The 17157-nt window shown below is 44.0% G+C and overlaps 1 protein-coding gene across 1 annotated transcript; it reads right to left on the bottom strand.

Annotated features, from left to right (window-relative positions):
• Positions 1-527: 527 nt before the first annotated feature.
• LOC139382997 (pipecolic acid oxidase) lies at positions 528-16786 on the bottom strand. The gene is made up of 8 exons (XM_071127285.1): positions 16579-16786; positions 15060-15208; positions 12973-13183; positions 8830-9012; positions 7255-7407; positions 6431-6580; positions 3091-3166; positions 528-1243 (listed from the first exon to the last, which is right to left on the bottom strand). Exons 1-8 carry the CDS (start codon positions 16684-16686, stop codon positions 1113-1115), a joined length of 1161 nt encoding a protein of 386 aa, XP_070983386.1. The 5' UTR covers positions 16687-16786; the 3' UTR covers positions 528-1112.
• Between the last annotated feature and the right edge of the window lie 371 nt (positions 16787-17157).

Below are 17157 nucleotides of genomic sequence, written 5' to 3'. Positions count from 1 at the left end.
TAAAGCTGGCTAACTGGCCATAGAGAGGCAGAAAAAGGGCACTACTTTCAAAAGTTACTCTGCTTATTAAAAGGGTATCCCATGCATTCATGTTCAAAAGTAGATTTTCCAGTGTGTCCTTTCCCCCTGAATATTGCTGGGTGAAATTTGCATTTTCATGTTTAATGTTCTCCTAATTCTCTATCAATTCAAAGTCACTTAAGAGCTGAGGGACTGAGTGGTGCGCTGATCTCTCTGCGTCTCGCTGTGTCATTTTCTCATTCCCACTGATGGCTGTGGTTGGCAACCATTGTAACAGGCTGGCTGATTAGTGATTAAAATGTTTACATGGGGACAAAGGTACAGGCAGAGGCACACGTTGCTAAAGGCTGCACACTGCACACACACTGCACACACACTGCACACACAGCTGGCTGCGCAAAGACAAATGGCTCCACGGCTGATGTCTTTTTAACTATGTGCTTCACTTGAAAAAGGCCTCACTCGGGGAGGTGAGAAGGGGAGAGGTAGTGATGCATAAAATCATATGGGCCAATAGGGGGACCATTTTTTCCCAAGTTTAATACCATTTGTCACAGATGACAAATTTACAGTTGCGTTTACAGTTGTACAACAATGTCATAGTTGGCCTTTAGATTCTCTATCAGCTGGCCGTTCCATTATGGCCTTCCTCTTAGGCTTTGTTGCTTTCATGATATGGTTAGATATATTTGTTTTGTCATTTTAAACTATTTTTCATTTGCTCATTTATTATGTGCATTACAAAAAGGTGCACTACAAATGTAATACATTATTATTAATCTTGTCTGAAATGCTGCAGGACGGGTCCCAGGTCCAAGCAGAGGCTATGAGAGTATGATTTACAGAGCAGTACAAACACAGCAGCTGAGGAATCAGCTTTAGTGAATCATTGATTTGTTTCCTCTTCTCATTTCAAGGCTCTCCTCCCGACATCACTTTTCTCAATGATTAGCTGGAAAAGTAAGTTTTTATTTACGAACAGCCATTGTTTGTTTAGGCTTCAGACACACTGGTATGAAAACCTTTAATTTCTTCATTTTGTAAAGGTCTGGTTCCTGAGGAAATGGTTGTTAAAGCCAGCGGTCCCGATCCTACAGTGCTGACTTGGAGTGGGCATGGAAGCGTCTGATTCTGAAGGGGGAGAGGTCATAGGAGGGCACTTCTCCCTGGCTCAGTTCACACAGCAGCTTGCCAACGATTGGGCCAAACTTGAATCCGTGACCTGGGGGGAGAACAAATCACAGTAAGTGAGGCAGGTAGGTCCTCAAACTCAGAGGCTGCATCTCAAGAGCACCCTATCAGCTTTATATAGGCTCTATAAAGGCTTTATATAGGCTCTATAAAGGCTTTATATAGGCTCTATAAAGGGGGGAATAGGGCAAAGGGTGTCATTTCAGGTTGGCCTAGAGTCTATAATATGCTGAAATATATAACCTGCACCTTGTGGAACACTACAATGGGCCTCTATTAATAGCTTGTGTGTTTCTGGCCCATTGTCTGAGTCAGGCAGCCTGTTTGAGCCCTGCATGACGGAGCACATCAAAGAGGACAGGAGCTATTGCTCTGACCGTCACAGGGCATCTATTCATTTAAGTGGGCTCAAGCCAGAGATAAATTAAGGAGATGTGTCCCTCCTATCAGCGATGAGCCTGCCGTGAGCTGTCAGCCTAGGGGTGAGATGAGGAAACTGACGCTGTACTCAGGAGAGGTGGATTCTTCTTGTTGCTATGGGTCTGAGGGGAAGGAAAACTCTGAATGTCTACCAGGCTTAAGAATGCCTTGCGTGAGTTTTGTCTCTCCCTGATAAACTTCTCAGAGCTCCCATGGATCCAGACGGGCTTTGAAGTCATAAAAGCTTCAGCGATTTACATCCGGGGCTATAGCGAACGAACTGTAGGTCACTCTGACAGTTCGCTGCATGCGTTTTTCGTAGGAAGAGGCGATGGGCTCTCAATGGCAGGCCCAAACCAGCTGGGTGCCTTTGTAACCATGGCAACCCCCAGGACTTGCTTTAAAGCACTTGTGCCCATGGCTTTTGATAACTCAAACAGAGGAGAGGAGAAAGAGGAGCTGCAAGTTTTTTGTAGCATTGTGATTAGCCCTGTGCACTGATTGAACACAGCATAGTGATGCAAAGTCTTTACTATAGCACATGGTTAAAACACTGATAATATGGTAAATGCAAGCAGAACAGGTTAATAGACCGTGATTAACAGTCATCCTATTATGGTTAATTTTCCATAGAAAAAGGACTTGAAAATCAAAATGTCTTACCCCTCAGATTCCACCATCAAGGGACCAATGGGTTCAGAAGCAAAACACTTATTCAATTCATACTTTCCCTTGTATTGATTATGTGGCTTGTCAAATGGCTTTCTCTAACCCTTGGAGTTAATCCTCCTTGTTATCCCTGCAGCTCTCTCTCTCACCAGCCAACTGCACTGTGTGCCAGCCAGGTCCTTTAAAAGCTATTACAAGTGAAAATGAATTATACATATAATTACTGTAGGAGGCGGCTATCAGAGCAGATGGAACAGGAGCCAGGAGACCCCAGCCGTTGGCCCTTTGGGCCAGGGAGGAGAAGCCCCCCACACTGCCTCACCCGCACCACACAGACAGTGAGAGACAGAGAGAGAGTGAGAGCAGACAAAGAGGGCCCCTGGGCCCTGAGAGCATCTAATTAGGGAATAAAAACGGGTCTGGACTCATAGCTCAACTTTTCACTCTTCACAGCCGGCTTGAAAGACTGTCTAATTAAAAGTTGTCTGACTTTTCCCTGTGTAAGATCTCACTCTAAGATACAGCTACAGTACATAGAGCTGAAGTAGATACAGAGGGCTCTGTGATGTTCAGCACCACTCTGGACCGGAGTGTGTGCCGGGTCTCAGTGGTGAAAAAAACATTTTAAAGCCACACTCTTTGGGCCTGTGCTCATCCACACACATCCACTATTTTACTGTATGTTGAGAGTGACACTATGGATGCAGTCATGTTGGGGTATGATGTGGGGCTGCGGGACATGTTATGTTGGGCCACAGAGGACAATACTCATGTTCAACAGGTACACACCTGAAAAGCCTGCTCCGATGACGATGTTACTATGAGTGGGATGGTGGTCCAGGATAAAATGTTCGTCTGGCGTGACCTGCAACAGAAAGATATGGTGAATTGAGAGAGAGAACCAGAGAGGGGGAGGCAATTCAGGCGAAATGTGTCCATAAGATGTTGATGGAGGGAGCGAGAGAGAATGGGAGGGAAAGAGAGAGAAAACAACTGAGGGAACTAGCAGCTTGGTTCAAGAAACACATCTGAGAAGAATAAATCCTGTCCATTTTGGACCCCAACTACCATATGTTTGAAGATTGGAGATGATATCCAGTAGTGGACAGTGGGGTGAGTTGAACCAAAGGGGTAAATTGAGCCACCCTTGTTTCTAGGAAACCATACACAAAATGTATAATTTGACCAAATATAATTTAATGTAGTCTGTGAAGGAAGAAACCACATGGAAAAAGTGGGAAGCAAGTTACAAAACATGACCAAAATGATCTTGACACCTGCTCATCGAACATCTCATTCCATTAATATAGAGAGGGTCCCCCCTTCGCTGCTCTAACAGCCTCCACTCTTCTGGGAAGGCTTTCCACTAGATGTTTGAATATTGCTGCGGGGACTTGCTTCCATTCAGCCACAAGAGCATTAGTGAGGTCTGGCACTGATGTTGAACATTCCACTTGGGCGTTCCAATTCATCCCAAAGGTGTTCGATGGGGTTGAGGTCAGAGCTCTGTGCAGGCCAGTCAAGTTTTTCCACACCAATCTTGACAAGCCATTTCTGTATGGACCTCACTTTGTACAAGGGGGATTTGTCATGCTGAAAAAGGAAAGGGCCTTCCCCAAACTGTTGTCATAAAGTTGGAAGCACAAAATCATCTAGAATGTCATTGTATGCTGTAGAGTTAAGATTACCCTTCGCAGGCACTAAGGAGCCTAGCACGAAACATGCAAAACAGCCCCAGACCATTATTCCTCCTCCAACAAACTTTACAGCCAAACCCATATTCGTCCGTCGGACTGCCAGATGGTGAAGCGTGATTCATCACTCTAGAGAACACGTTTCCATTGCTCCAGAGTCCAATGGCGACGAGCCTTACACCACTCCAGCCGATGCTTGGCATTGCGCATGGTGATCTTATGCATATGTGTGGCTCCCGACGAACAGTTCTTGTGCTGACGTTGCTTCCAGAGGCAGTTTTAAACTCAATAGTGAGTGTTGCAACCGAGGACAGATGGTTTTTATGCGCTTCAGTACCCGGCGGTCCCATTCTCTGAGCTTGTGTGGCCTACCACTTCGCGGCTGAGCCGTTTTTGCTCCTAGACATTTCCACTTCACAATAACTGCAGTTGAACGGGGGTGCTCTAGCAGGGCAGAAATTTGATGAACTGACTTGTTGGAAAGGTGGCATCCTATGACGGTGCCATGTTGAAAGTTGATGAGCTCTTCAGTAAAGCCATTTTACTGTGAATGTTTGTCTATGGAGATTGCATGGCAGTGTGCTCGATTTTATACACAGGGAAATCCTTGTCTCATCGCGCACTAGCGACTCCTGTGTCGGGCCGGGCGCAGTGCACGCTGACACGGCCGCCAGGTGTACGGTGTTTCCTCCAACACATTGGTGCGGCTGGCTTCCGGGTTAAGTGGCGATTGTGTCAAGAAGCAGTGCGGCTTGGGTGGGTTGTGTTTCGGAGGACGCATGGCTCTCGACCTTCGCCTCTCCCGAGTCCGTACGGGAGATGCAGCGATGAGACAAAACTGTAACTACCAATTGGATACCACGAAATTGGAGGGGAAAAGGGGTGAAAATACAAAAAAAAAGATGTATGTATTGTTAGAAGTTTCATTCTTGTATCTAAACCAAAGTAGATAATAAAGATTGTTCTATACATCAGTTGGGGTCTCTATAAGCTTCAATATAAGGGTCCTAGCAAGATAGTGCATCCTTGTAGCTGTCTGGACTAATATAGTCAAAACGTTTGCCTTGGGGTATATTCAGGCAATTGTTGAGCCAATGGCAAGTTAAACAAATTGTTTTCTTCCCTGGCATAATGCAAGACCTTATCGCTGGGATATGAGGTAACTACAGGGCCTGGCCTGGCCTATGTTAAAAGTGTTTTAAAAAGTACAAAGTGTTTGTTAGATGTTAAGTCTGTGTTAAAATATGCTTAAAATGGTTAAAAGATAAACAAGTGATTATGTTTGGGGGAAAAAGGTAGACATGGTTTTAAATGGTAGTGGTAATATTTTATTGAGTTCAGAAATGTGTAGGCAGCTCAACTTACCCCATACCCGGACAAGCTATGTTTTCAAAACTGTAATGTTTACATGAATTCTGATTATTTCCTGGGATATACAACATCCTGAAACATATGTTGACGGAGTGATGCTGAATGTAAAAATGACTAATTCTCCATGCAGTAGGCTACTCTGACTAAGTATTCTCCATGCAGTAGGCTACTCTGACTAAGTATTCTCCATGCAGTAGGCTACTCTGACTAAGTATTCTCCATGCAGTAGGCTACTCTGACTAAGTATTCTCCATGCAGTAGGCTACTCTGACTAAGTATTCTCCATGCAGTAGGCTACTCTGACTAAGTATTCTCCATGCAGTAGGCTACTCTGACTAAGTATTCTCCATGCAGTAGGCTACTCTGACTAAGTATTCTCCATGCAGTAGGCTACTCTCACTAAGTATTCTCCATGCAGTAGGCTACTCTGACTAAGGGGCAGGAATGACATGTGGTTTCCAATCATATTCAGTGTCTGTGATGTTTTCCATTAGTGTTTGAATCCCAAAGGTAATGCAGCCGTGGAGCATGTGATGTGATTGGTATGGCAAACAGCGCAATGGTTCTCGCTCTGCATTTTCAACTCCAGAACCACCCTCATCCAATTTCTATTCTGTACCTTGCCTTGGTAGGAAGATTAAAGATTTTTAGATTATAAACAATGAAGCCCAACTGAAAAGATTATGGTATTCTAATTGTTCAGTAAATTGAGTAAATTGCCATTGTGGGCCATTACTGTATTATGGCCATTACTGGGATACAGTAAGCAGCAGAGATGTTAACAGGTTAACGTTGTGTACATATTTTTATAATTGAACCTTTATGTAACTAGGGAAGTCAGTTAAGAACAAATTATTATTTACAATGACCACCTACCCCGGCCAAACCCAGACGACACTGGGCCAATTGTGCACCACCCTATGGGACTCCCAATCACAGCTGGTTGTGATTCAGCCTGGAATCAAACCATGGTCTGTAGTAACACCTCTAGCACTGAGATGCAGTGCCTTAGACCACTGCACCACTCGGGAGCCCCATGCAGCTCTGAAACGGGTAATACTCACTGTGTACATGCAGCTCTCCACCACAGCAGGGATGGGCACCAGGCCAGGGAAGCAGCGGGTGATGTAGCGCTGTAGGATGTCTATGTCCCCCCTGTCCGTCTGTCTGTCTCTCTCATCAGGGTCCGTCTCAGGGCCCGTGTGGTAGCAAATCTTCAAAAAGAGAAGAAAAACCTCATCAACTGACCTTTATGCAAACAAACTGTATTGAACGTAATTAGAGTCGGAGTGCCCTTACCAGGAACATCGACCCTAGGTAGAACAGTATAAGGCCTATGTCATGTAAATGCAATGTTCTATGAAGTGTCCACATTTTTATTTGAAAGGTAATTAAAAGTGTGTTTTCTTTTGAAAGGTAAATAAAAATGGTTTAGCCTGACCGAGCATTAGCATTCTATCTACAGTACATGGGTTACAAAGCACTGTTGACTACACCACAGAGTGAATAATGTGATGTGGCACAGCCATCTGTCCCTCTCCTTTGCATGCATGTGCTGCTATTACTCTCCCAACTCCTGCTGGCTTGCCATCATGCTCAAAATAGAGATGGAATAGAAAATGGAAGCGCAACACAGAAAATATTCCCTTGTGATTATGTATCCGGAAGTGTTGGATAACTTTGGGGGCTGACAGTGTTGCTGCCCTACTTCTGAGCTCAGCAAAAGTTGAATGTATTTCTATTTAAATTCAACATAATAAGACTAGGAAACAGTGTAATAAAGGTGGTTTGGTGGACTATGCTTGTGTGGTTAGTAACCTTGCTTGACACCAAAGCAAATGCATCACTGAATCTTGTGTGGAACATTATGGTATTTAAAAGCCCAAACCTTCATCAGGCCTGGGTATTCATTGGATGGGAGGCCGTAGATGTGATGCTTTGCCTCCTCTGATTCCAGCTGGATGAAGCAGGGGAAGCGGTGCTGGACGTTGTAGGAGCCGGGGATCTTCTCACTCCAGTAGCACACGTTAATCTTTATCACCTAATTAATCAGGGAAGCAACAGACAGATAGACAGTCATCAGCACAGTGCAAGGACCCAGGGCCCAGGTATAGGCCTCCGTAAAAATTATTCTTAGTTTAATAAGGGATTTGATTAAAGAAGATCCTTGCACTTGGGAAGATGTTTCCATCCCCCTCCTACCTCCCTCAAAGACAAAAAAAAAGACTCAGAGACTCCAGCCACCCTAGTCATAGACTGTTCTCTCTGCTACCGCACGGCAAGAGGTACCGGAGCGCCAAGTCTAGGTCCAAGAGGCTTCTAAACAGCTTCTACCCCCAAGCCATAACATCTAATCAAATAGCTACCCAGACTATTTGAATTCCCCCACTTTTATTTCTTATTTCACTGTAAAGGTCTGTATTTGGCGCTTGTGACAAATAAGATTTGATTTTATGTTACCCATTACCATCGTTGTATCGAATCCAACTGCAATTACAAAGGTAGCGGTGGTGTAGCGGCAGTGAGAATGGGGATTTAATGAAATGCATACACAGTCAGACAAATCACATCTTCCCAGAACGTGGTAATAAGGACACAATGTTCGCTAGCTTTTAGTTGAATAAACTAACAGGCAGCCGTCTCATTCTGGGGACCATCAAAATTCAGTAGGTGGAGAGAGAGAAAGAGAGAGAGAGAGCAGTATTTAAGGCAAGCTCATACCTCATACTTTCTCTATGTGCTCACTCAGGCATGGCTTCCACAGGCCCCTCTCGCTATCCTGAATAATGCAATTCCAATACAAACTCCAATTCTCAACTTAAATAACGCGCAGTATTTTTTCATCACCTTTTCTTTTGGGTGGGTGATATATTGTGAGATTGCTTGGCTGGCTCCCTCCCTACCGCCCTGTGTAAAAGATAGTCTATGAATGGGTTTGTTTAGTTTATTCCTCATAGCAGACTGAGTGTTCCGCCAGCACTGGGCTGCAGACTCTTCCTCTTGGTTTGCCTTGAACCAAACAGAGCTATGACGGGTCATCACTCCCTGCTTATAATCTGGGGGAGGGAGGCCTATATTGAGGGAGATTGGACTTGTTTTTCGACCTGGGGTTGGACAAAATGTTGCCCTTATCTACTGACATTAATGATGTGATGGGGTATGGGTTTTATGGTTGCGTGCTGAACTTTGGAATAGAGCTTTAAATCCTTTATGCTTTAAATCCTTTCTTAAATCTTGTGTTGTCAAATACATGCTCCATAAAGCTCAATTGCAACTGCCTTATTGTCTATTTGTGTTTGAGTGTATAACATTTGTGACACTGCGGTTCGACAATATCAAAGATATGGAGCATATCATAGTATGCCTGGTGTGACAGTAGTGGACTGAATTCCACTGGAGTGCTTTGGAGTGTGAGCTCATGTTAGAGGTATTGAGTTGGCTGGTTCTACAGTGAGTAGCCTACCTGCAGTGGTAGCTGAAGGCCTGTGTGGGACAGCAGGGTGTTGGCCCAGGGTCCAGCTGTGATCACCAAGCGCTTAGCTCTGTACACCCCACTGACTGTCGTCACGGTTACCACAGAGCCCGGTGTGATGTCAATCACCTTCTGTCCGTCCTTGATCACGCCCCCCAGTTTATGGAACTGTCTCTGGTGATGGAGAGAAAGAACACCTTAGTGTAAGGTGTGTTCAAAATGAATGAGACCAACTGACACAGAGGAACCTTAGTAACTGAAGTGGAATAGTATCAAGCAGGTAACATGTAAATAATGCAAGTGAAGTTTACAGTCCATGTAAGCATCCCAGTCACACCAAATCCTGAGGTGAACTTCTCCTCCGTTGAGGGTTAATTAAACTTTAACAGGAAGTGGAATGTGGATGTCTAGGCAGGTATAAGACAGACAACCAAGGGGCAGGGCAGCTGAAACCGTATTAAAGCAGTCTTAATATCTAGTAGATTAGAGTGCAGGTAAGAGACCTGGATGCCTATGTGAGCCTGAGAGATACAACCTATCTGCTGATTGTGATGAATTGTCTATAGAGCTCCAAGACAGGATTGTGTCGAGGCACAGATCTGGGGAAGATACCAAAAATGTCTGTAGCATTAAAGGTCCCCAAAATCACAGTGGCCTCCATCATTCTTACATGGAAGAAGTTAGAAATCATCAAGTAGTAGTAGCTGGTAAGTTGTAATAAGCTGTAATAAGTAGCCCATGTGCCTAACCCTAATAATTTGGTCCCTTTCCCCCTCATAACTTGGTGGTGCACATGTAGCCTATAGCCTGTTTTAGAAAAATGTAATGTAATGTAATATTATAAGAGCTTTCATTGTCTGCTTATATGCCCCCTTATTTATCCTATGGTTTTGACTTGGTGTACAGGGAAAATATTGTAAGAACGACCCATGTTATGAATTGTTTCGCTGTACATTTTGAAATTGCTGAACAGTTATATTGACTACGTCTGTCCTAGCTAGCTCATTAATGTCTTCATCGAAATGACGTATTGCCTCTTGTGCGCTCATTGTTCCCTTATGTCATAGTTTCCACATCTCAATTGTCAGTAGTAACCACATTTGTTTAAGCAAGTCAGCCATATCAGCTATGTTTTAAAAAAAAGCACTAAATATTGCTGAATGAACTATTTCGCTGCCAGACAAGGCCCCACTGATAGCCAGGTGTAGTGGTGGTAACGATTCCCTCCATGGTGCTGAAAAGAAAACTCTGCTGTTGGGACAGCTTTATGTAAGCCCTAACAGTTTGTGGGTACCGTTTTTCACCGTTATAGTGCAATTTATGTGTTGCGTAGTGGCTTTGCTGGCATGCATCAACAACAAAAAAACATTGAGTTTGCCCCACCAAGATTTACATGCTAAAATCACCACTGCCCGATTAGTGGAAAAACACTCATGGTTATGCACATGTGCAAACTCTCAAAGTCACAGACACCCCACCCCTTCACAAAACATCAATGAATCACGATCGACGCTGGCAGATTGTGAGACAGAATGTTGATAGGAGGTTATGAAACTAGACAGACAGAATGAGAATACATGGTGGTAATCTTGGCGGCTGTAGAAACATCTATTATCACGACTAATGACAAGTTGTAATGTATGCTTTATGCTTGATCTGAACAACCGAGAGGAAAAATCTGTTCAATCAATACAAGACAGGATAATTGTTCCGAGGTAGCAGTAAAATAATGAAGCATTTCACTTGGTGTTTTCAGGCTGTTTCTCTCCAATGCTTTGTTTCTCCCTGCCAATGTCTGAATAAACTCAATTCAATGCTATAAAAAGTTCCTATGTCGGTATTTATCGTTGTAAAAAAAAATACTACTTTTGTCATTGTAGTATGTGTACCTAGGCATATGAATTAAATATGGTATATGAGAGCTATTTGTCATTGTTCAGTTCATATTTTCTTGGTCTATCTGTCTCCCTCACGCCATATACAGTATTCCCAAATTGTGTGTACAAGCCATCATGTATTTCCTAATTAGTGGTCAAAACACAATTACCTAGCCGCTGATAAACACTAATGAATGATCATTACAGAGTCAGACACTCATTGGGGTAATGTAAAGGACAAACAGGACAGCACTAAAGGAAAGGGAGAGCTGTACTTTATGGAGGTCTTATCACACCCTAGAAGAGGCACTGAGACAATGTGGGTTAAAGGTACATGGCCAATCAATTAACTGCATCTGGTAATAATGACCTCCTCTAGGATGCAAACATAATGCAGAATGCCTTTTACAGATTTGTAAGCAATACATACCAAACTGTTTGCCACTTTTACCTGGACCGTTTTGGGTGTGCGGTCAGCGTACAGCATCTTACCTGTACAGTTTTGAGTGTGCGGTCAGTGTACAGCATCTTACCTGTACAGTTCTGAGTGTGCGGTCAGCGTACAGCATCTTACCTGTACAGTTTTGAGTGTGCGGTCAGCGTACAGCATCTTACCTGTACAGTTTTGAGTGTGCGGTCAGCGTACAGCATCTTACCTGTACAGTTTTGAGTGTGCGGTCAGTGTACAGCATCTTACCTGTACAGTTCTGAGTGTGCGGTCAGCGTACAGCATCTTACCTGTACAGTTTTGAGTGTGCGGTCAGTGCATCTTACCCGTACAGTTTTGAGTGTGCGGTCAGTGTACAGCATCTTACCTGGTTTTGAGTGTGCGGTCAGCGTACAGCATCTTACCTGTACAGTTATGAGTGTGCGGTCAGTGTACAGCATCTTACCTGTACAGTTTTGAGTGTGCGGTCAGCGTACAGTTATGAGTGTGCATCTTACCTGTACAGTTATGAGTGTGCGGTCAGTGTACAGCATCTTACCTGTACAGTTTTGAGTGTGCGGTCAGTGTACAGCATCTTACCTGTACAGTTTTGAGTGTGCGGTCAGCGTACAGCATCTTACCTGTACAGTTATGAGTGTGCGGTCAGTGTACAGCATCTTACCTGTACAGTTTTGAGTGTGCGGTCAGTGTACAGCATCTTACCTGTACAGTTTTGAGTGTGCGGTCAGTGTACAGCATCTTACCTGTACAGTTTTGAGTGTGCGGTCAGTGTACAGCATCTTACCTGTACAGTTTTGAGTGTGCGGTCAGTGTACAGCATCTTACCTGTACAGTTATGAGTGTGCGGTCAGCGTACAGCATCTTACCTGTACAGTTTTGAGTGTGCGGTCAGCGTACAGCATCTTACCTGTACAGTTATGAGTGTGCGGTCAGTGTACAGCATCTTACCTGTACAGTTTTGAATGTGCGGTCAGCGTACAGCATCTTACCCGTACAGTTTTGAGTGTGCGGTCAGCGTACAGCATCTTACCTGTACAGTTATGAGTGTGCGGTCAGCGTACAGCATCTTACCTGTACAGTTTTGAGTGTGCGGTCAGCGTACAGCATCTTACCTGTACAGTTTTGAGTGTGCGGTCAGCGTACAGCATCTTACCTGTACAGTTATGAGTGTGCGGTCAGCGTACAGCATCTTACCTGTACAGTTTTGAGTGTGCGGTCAGCGTACAGCATCTTACCTGTACAGTTATGAGTGTGCGGTCAGCGTACAGCATCTTACCTGTACAGTTTTGAGTGTGCGGTCAGCGTACAGCATCTTACCTGTACAGTTATGAGTGTGCGGTCAGTGTACAGCATCTTACCTGTACAGTTTTGAATGTGCGGTCAGCGTACAGCATCTTACCCGTACAGTTTTGAGTGTGCGGTCAGCGTACAGCATCTTACCTGTACAGTTATGAGTGTGCGGTCAGCGTACAGCATCTTACCTGTACAGTTTTGAGTGTGCGGTCAGCGTACAGCATCTTACCTGTACAGTTTTGAGTGTGCGGTCAGCGTACAGCATCTTACCTGTACAGTTATGAGTGTGCGGTCAGCGTACAGCATCTTACCTGTACAGTTTTGAGTGTGCGGTCAGCGTACAGCATCTTACCTGTACAGTTATGAGTGTGCGGTCAGCGTACAGCATCTTACCTGTACAGTTTTGAGTGTGCGGTCAGCGTACAGCATCTTACCTGTACAGTTATGAGTGTGCGGTCAGCGTACAGCATCTTACCTGTACAGTTTTGAGTGTGCGGTCAGCGTACAGCATCTTACCTGTACAGTTTTGAGTGTGCGGTCAGCGTACAGCACTCCGGCAGTGGTGTCCACCAGGGCTGCGTTTCCCTGGGACAGGTTAACATGGGGGATGTGTTGGCTGAACTCCTCTCTCGGCAGGATCACTATGGGAACCTTGTTCCTCTCCAGGGTGGACTTGAACACCTGGTAGTCCCCCTGCTCTGGACCCATCACTAGCAGACCTGTACGTCTGGGAGAGGAGGTCCTAATCATCATGTAGTGAATGTCCTGTTTTCATTTGTGGAAATAAATAAACTAAGATAAACTAATTCCTAGATTCAATCCGTATCACGGAAGATCCGCACAATAGCACAATTAAAATGTAGAATTAAGTTTCCGGAGACTGAATTCACGGTATACGTTATGTTGGCTCAACCGGAAATTACCTTTAAATTACAATTGCACTATAATGTGGATCTTCCGTGATACGGAATTGATCTAGCGCTAAACTAAAATCATTGGGGTTCAGAGAACCATGCTCACATGATGAATAACCATGTCTGAGACCTGAAGACATACGTTGGCCCCCCGAGCTAAGGGTTTTAGCTCAGCAGACTAACACAGTCTTGTGATACCACCGGAGGCTGCTAAGGGGAGGATGGCTCATAATAATGGCTGGAACGGAGCGAATGGAATGGCATTTGAAACCATTCTAACAATTCTGCTCCAGCCATTACTGTCCTCCCCAATTAAGGTGCCAACCAACCTTCTGTGTGTGATACATAGAAGACCCTGGTGAAAACCCAGTCGTCACATTTGCAAGTGGTTTGAACCACACAATCAATCAACAGCTTACCTGTAAGTATACTGTAAATCACAGATGGCCTCTTACAATCTAATCTAATGAAGGCAATCTGATGAAACAACAGTTTGCAAACCGAGTACACTGAGAATATTTAATGTTGTAAAATCCTAGCCTGTGGTAAGTTATAAGATCTCAGAGTGAAAGGTTATGAAAAACAGGGGGCCCTAATGCAGCAGTCTGGTTGATGGATGGCTGGCCTGCCCTATGAGAACAGTGCTTTCTAAAGGCTGCTCCAACATCTGTCAACCCACATGATGCATCAGCCAGCACCTGCTAACGGCCTTACCCGTTCATCAGATAATTTTAGGAGTGTGTGTGACTGTGTGTGACTGTGTGTGTGTGTGTGTTTGTGTGTCCACATGTGTGTGAGAATGAAGGAGAGAGCAAAGCGTGAGTGCATGTAAGGTCCTAAACATGATGCATGCTTCCATGCCACCTATGTCACGCTGTGTGGTGACTGAGTGAGACTGGTTTGCTGGTTGCAATGTATGTGTGGCCATACCACTATGCATAATGGTCTGTGGTCAAAGGGCATTTGGTTATCGTCCAACCCATCTCAAAGTCTATCCTCAGGGCTGAGAAATACAAATACAAACTGCTCAGAAAGATTCACGCAGCCATAGCTTCAACATTTCTCATTGTGCTGTAGTTTTAGCCAGCCCAAGGGCACAGGTGGCCTTAGTGTGGGGACCGATCAGTCATCTGCCGTGGATGGCTGCTCCGAGGGAGGGAGATCTATAGCTATTGTGTGCTTGCCTTGGGAACATAACATGGGTGCGGTAGAAGACTGGTGATTGATCCATCAGTCATCTAACAGTATAATGACCAATTTGTTATGCAGCTGACTGATACTGACAACCAAAATGGGTTTCAAACTAAGACAATGGTTCAGGGAAGCTTTAGGTGGGGAGGCAGAGGTTGAAGGCTCTGACTGTTTGACTCTAACTTTGATTCTGCTGTAGTATTTACAAGAACAAACCCTCCTCGCTCTGGGAATGAGAATTGGGGTTTATTGAGATGAAAAATCCTTGTTCCACATTCAAAGGCAGGCAGGGAGCTGTCTGGGGTGATTCAGTGACGTGTGAGGTAATGAGAAAGTCATCCATCTATAGCTCACACAGATTGAGTTGCTGCTTGAACACTGGTGAAACAGATTGAATGTGACAAATCTCAGTGTTCTGGTATAAAGCTTTCACAATGTTCTTCTAATGCTGCTTCCCCCTATTGAGACAGACCTTGTACTTTTTCTTAAGGTCCTCACCTGTACAGCTTGACGTTGGCCTCTTTCTCCAGCTGGGACCAGAGCTGATAGCACTCCTCCATCATGTGGGTGTAGTAGTCCTCGTCATAGGCCTTGCGGATGATGCGTGTCTGGCCATGAGAGCTGCCACGAGAGTGCGGCAGGACAAACTGAGGAACAAGGCATTCAGAAACAGAGTTGGAGTTGCCATTGTCATATTCACAGGACCTTTTTCCCTAGCCTTTTGGGGCCCTAAGCAAAACTTTGTCATGGAGCAAAGAGAAAACGTTGCTGTTTTAAAGCAAGTTTGCACAATTTTACACATTATACCATGGGGTGGAGAGAAGATTTAGCAGTTTTATAAATCATGCAATTCTACTCATTTTGCCATGGGGTGGAGAGAAGATTTAGCAGTTTTATAAATCATGCAATTCTATTCATTTTGCCTTTGGGTGGAGAGAAGATTTAGCAGTTTTATAAATCATGCAATTCTACTCATTATGTCATGGGGTGGAGAGAATATTTAGCAGTTTTATAAATCATGCAATTCTACTCATTTTGCCATGGGGTGGAGAGAAGATTTAGCAGTTTTATAAATCATGCAATTCTACTCATTTTGCCATAGCGTGGAGAGACGATTTAGCAGTTTTATAAATCATGCAATTCTACTCATTTTGCCATGGGGTGGAGAGAAGATTTAGCAGTTTCACAGCAAATGTTCTGCAATTCTACACATTATACCATGGGGTGGAGAGAAACGTTTGCAGTTTCACAGCAAATCTTCTGCAATTCAACACATTTTGCCATGTTCATATGATTTCTGAGTGAGTGACTAAGAAAATCAATGGGGGCCCCCTGGAGGTCAGGGCCCCTGGCTGTCAGTAATTGTAACATGATTACTATATTACTAAGGGGTGGCAGGTAGCCTAGTAGTTAGAGCATTGACGGTTGCTGGATCGAATCCTGGAGCTGATAAGGTTCAAATCTGTCGTTCTGCCCCTGAACAAGGCAGTTAACCCACTGTTCCCCAGTAGGCCTTCATTGTAAATAAGAATTTGTTCTGAACTGACTTGCCTAGTTAAATAAAGGTAAAAATAAATAAAAAAATACTACAAGTTTAGAAAGCTGACTAGACTGATTTACCAATCTAAAAAATGTTAGCTGACATGGTCTGATTTAGACATAACATTTCGAAATTGCCGCATATTCACATGGAAGTTTGAAACATGCTGAAACTATACCTAGGCCAGTCCAAATATGAAAATACAAAGAAAAACGTTATCACTTATAAATAAATAATAACCCCGTCAATCGTGCAATTATGCGATGTAGGCTCAGTTGGTAGACAGGTCGATCCCCACGAGTTACCATCACGACAATGTATGTACTCACTACTGTAAATCACTTTGGATAAAAGCGTCTGCTAAATTACTAAAATGTAGTCTACCAACAAGTCGTTGCATTGGAGTTGACACCATATAAATGATGTTGTTGGTTGACACGTTGTAACTGTTGCCAAATCGCTTTATAAATTACAAACCTGTTCAAGTAGAAGTGTTTTCTTGTTATTTTTCGCAAGGTTATAGGCAGTGAAAGAGCCCTGAACTCCGGCTCCTATCACTATGCAGTCGTAGTCTTGGGAAGACATGTCTTGAGTCTGATGTAGCCTGTATTCACAGGGCACCGCGACTCCTCATTTGACCGGTGTTATGTTACTCCGGTTCAGCCCCCTGGCCAAACTTTCCGTTATGTAACAACGACTGACAGCATGCTCAAGTCTACACTACATTTGCGGCGTTCAGAACAACTGTGGACTCGAATAATACGAGGTTAAATCATGACTTCAGTGATCTTCACGTCGGAAAGACGGAGCTCTAGAAAGATTTGGAATTCCGAGTTGGATGACTATTCAGATCAATTTTTCCCAGTAGGAGCTCATTTTTTTCCGACTTCCCAGTTGTTTTAAAAGCACTGAAATCGGAGATTTCCGATTTCCCAGTTCTGAGTTCCCAGTTGTTTTGAACGCGGCAACTCTCCCCACAGCGTGCATGCTAAATATGGCCGTATTTAAATTACACATAAGATTACTGATCTAAAAGCTCTTGTTCTTATATGATCT

Source organism: Oncorhynchus clarkii, chromosome 24, assembly GCF_045791955.1.
Source record: "Oncorhynchus clarkii lewisi isolate Uvic-CL-2024 chromosome 24, UVic_Ocla_1.0, whole genome shotgun sequence".
Classification (NCBI taxonomy): Eukaryota; Metazoa; Chordata; class Actinopteri; order Salmoniformes; family Salmonidae; genus Oncorhynchus; species Oncorhynchus clarkii.
Note: the sequence above shows the minus strand (reverse complement) of the source record. Positions and strands in the feature narration are given on the sequence as shown.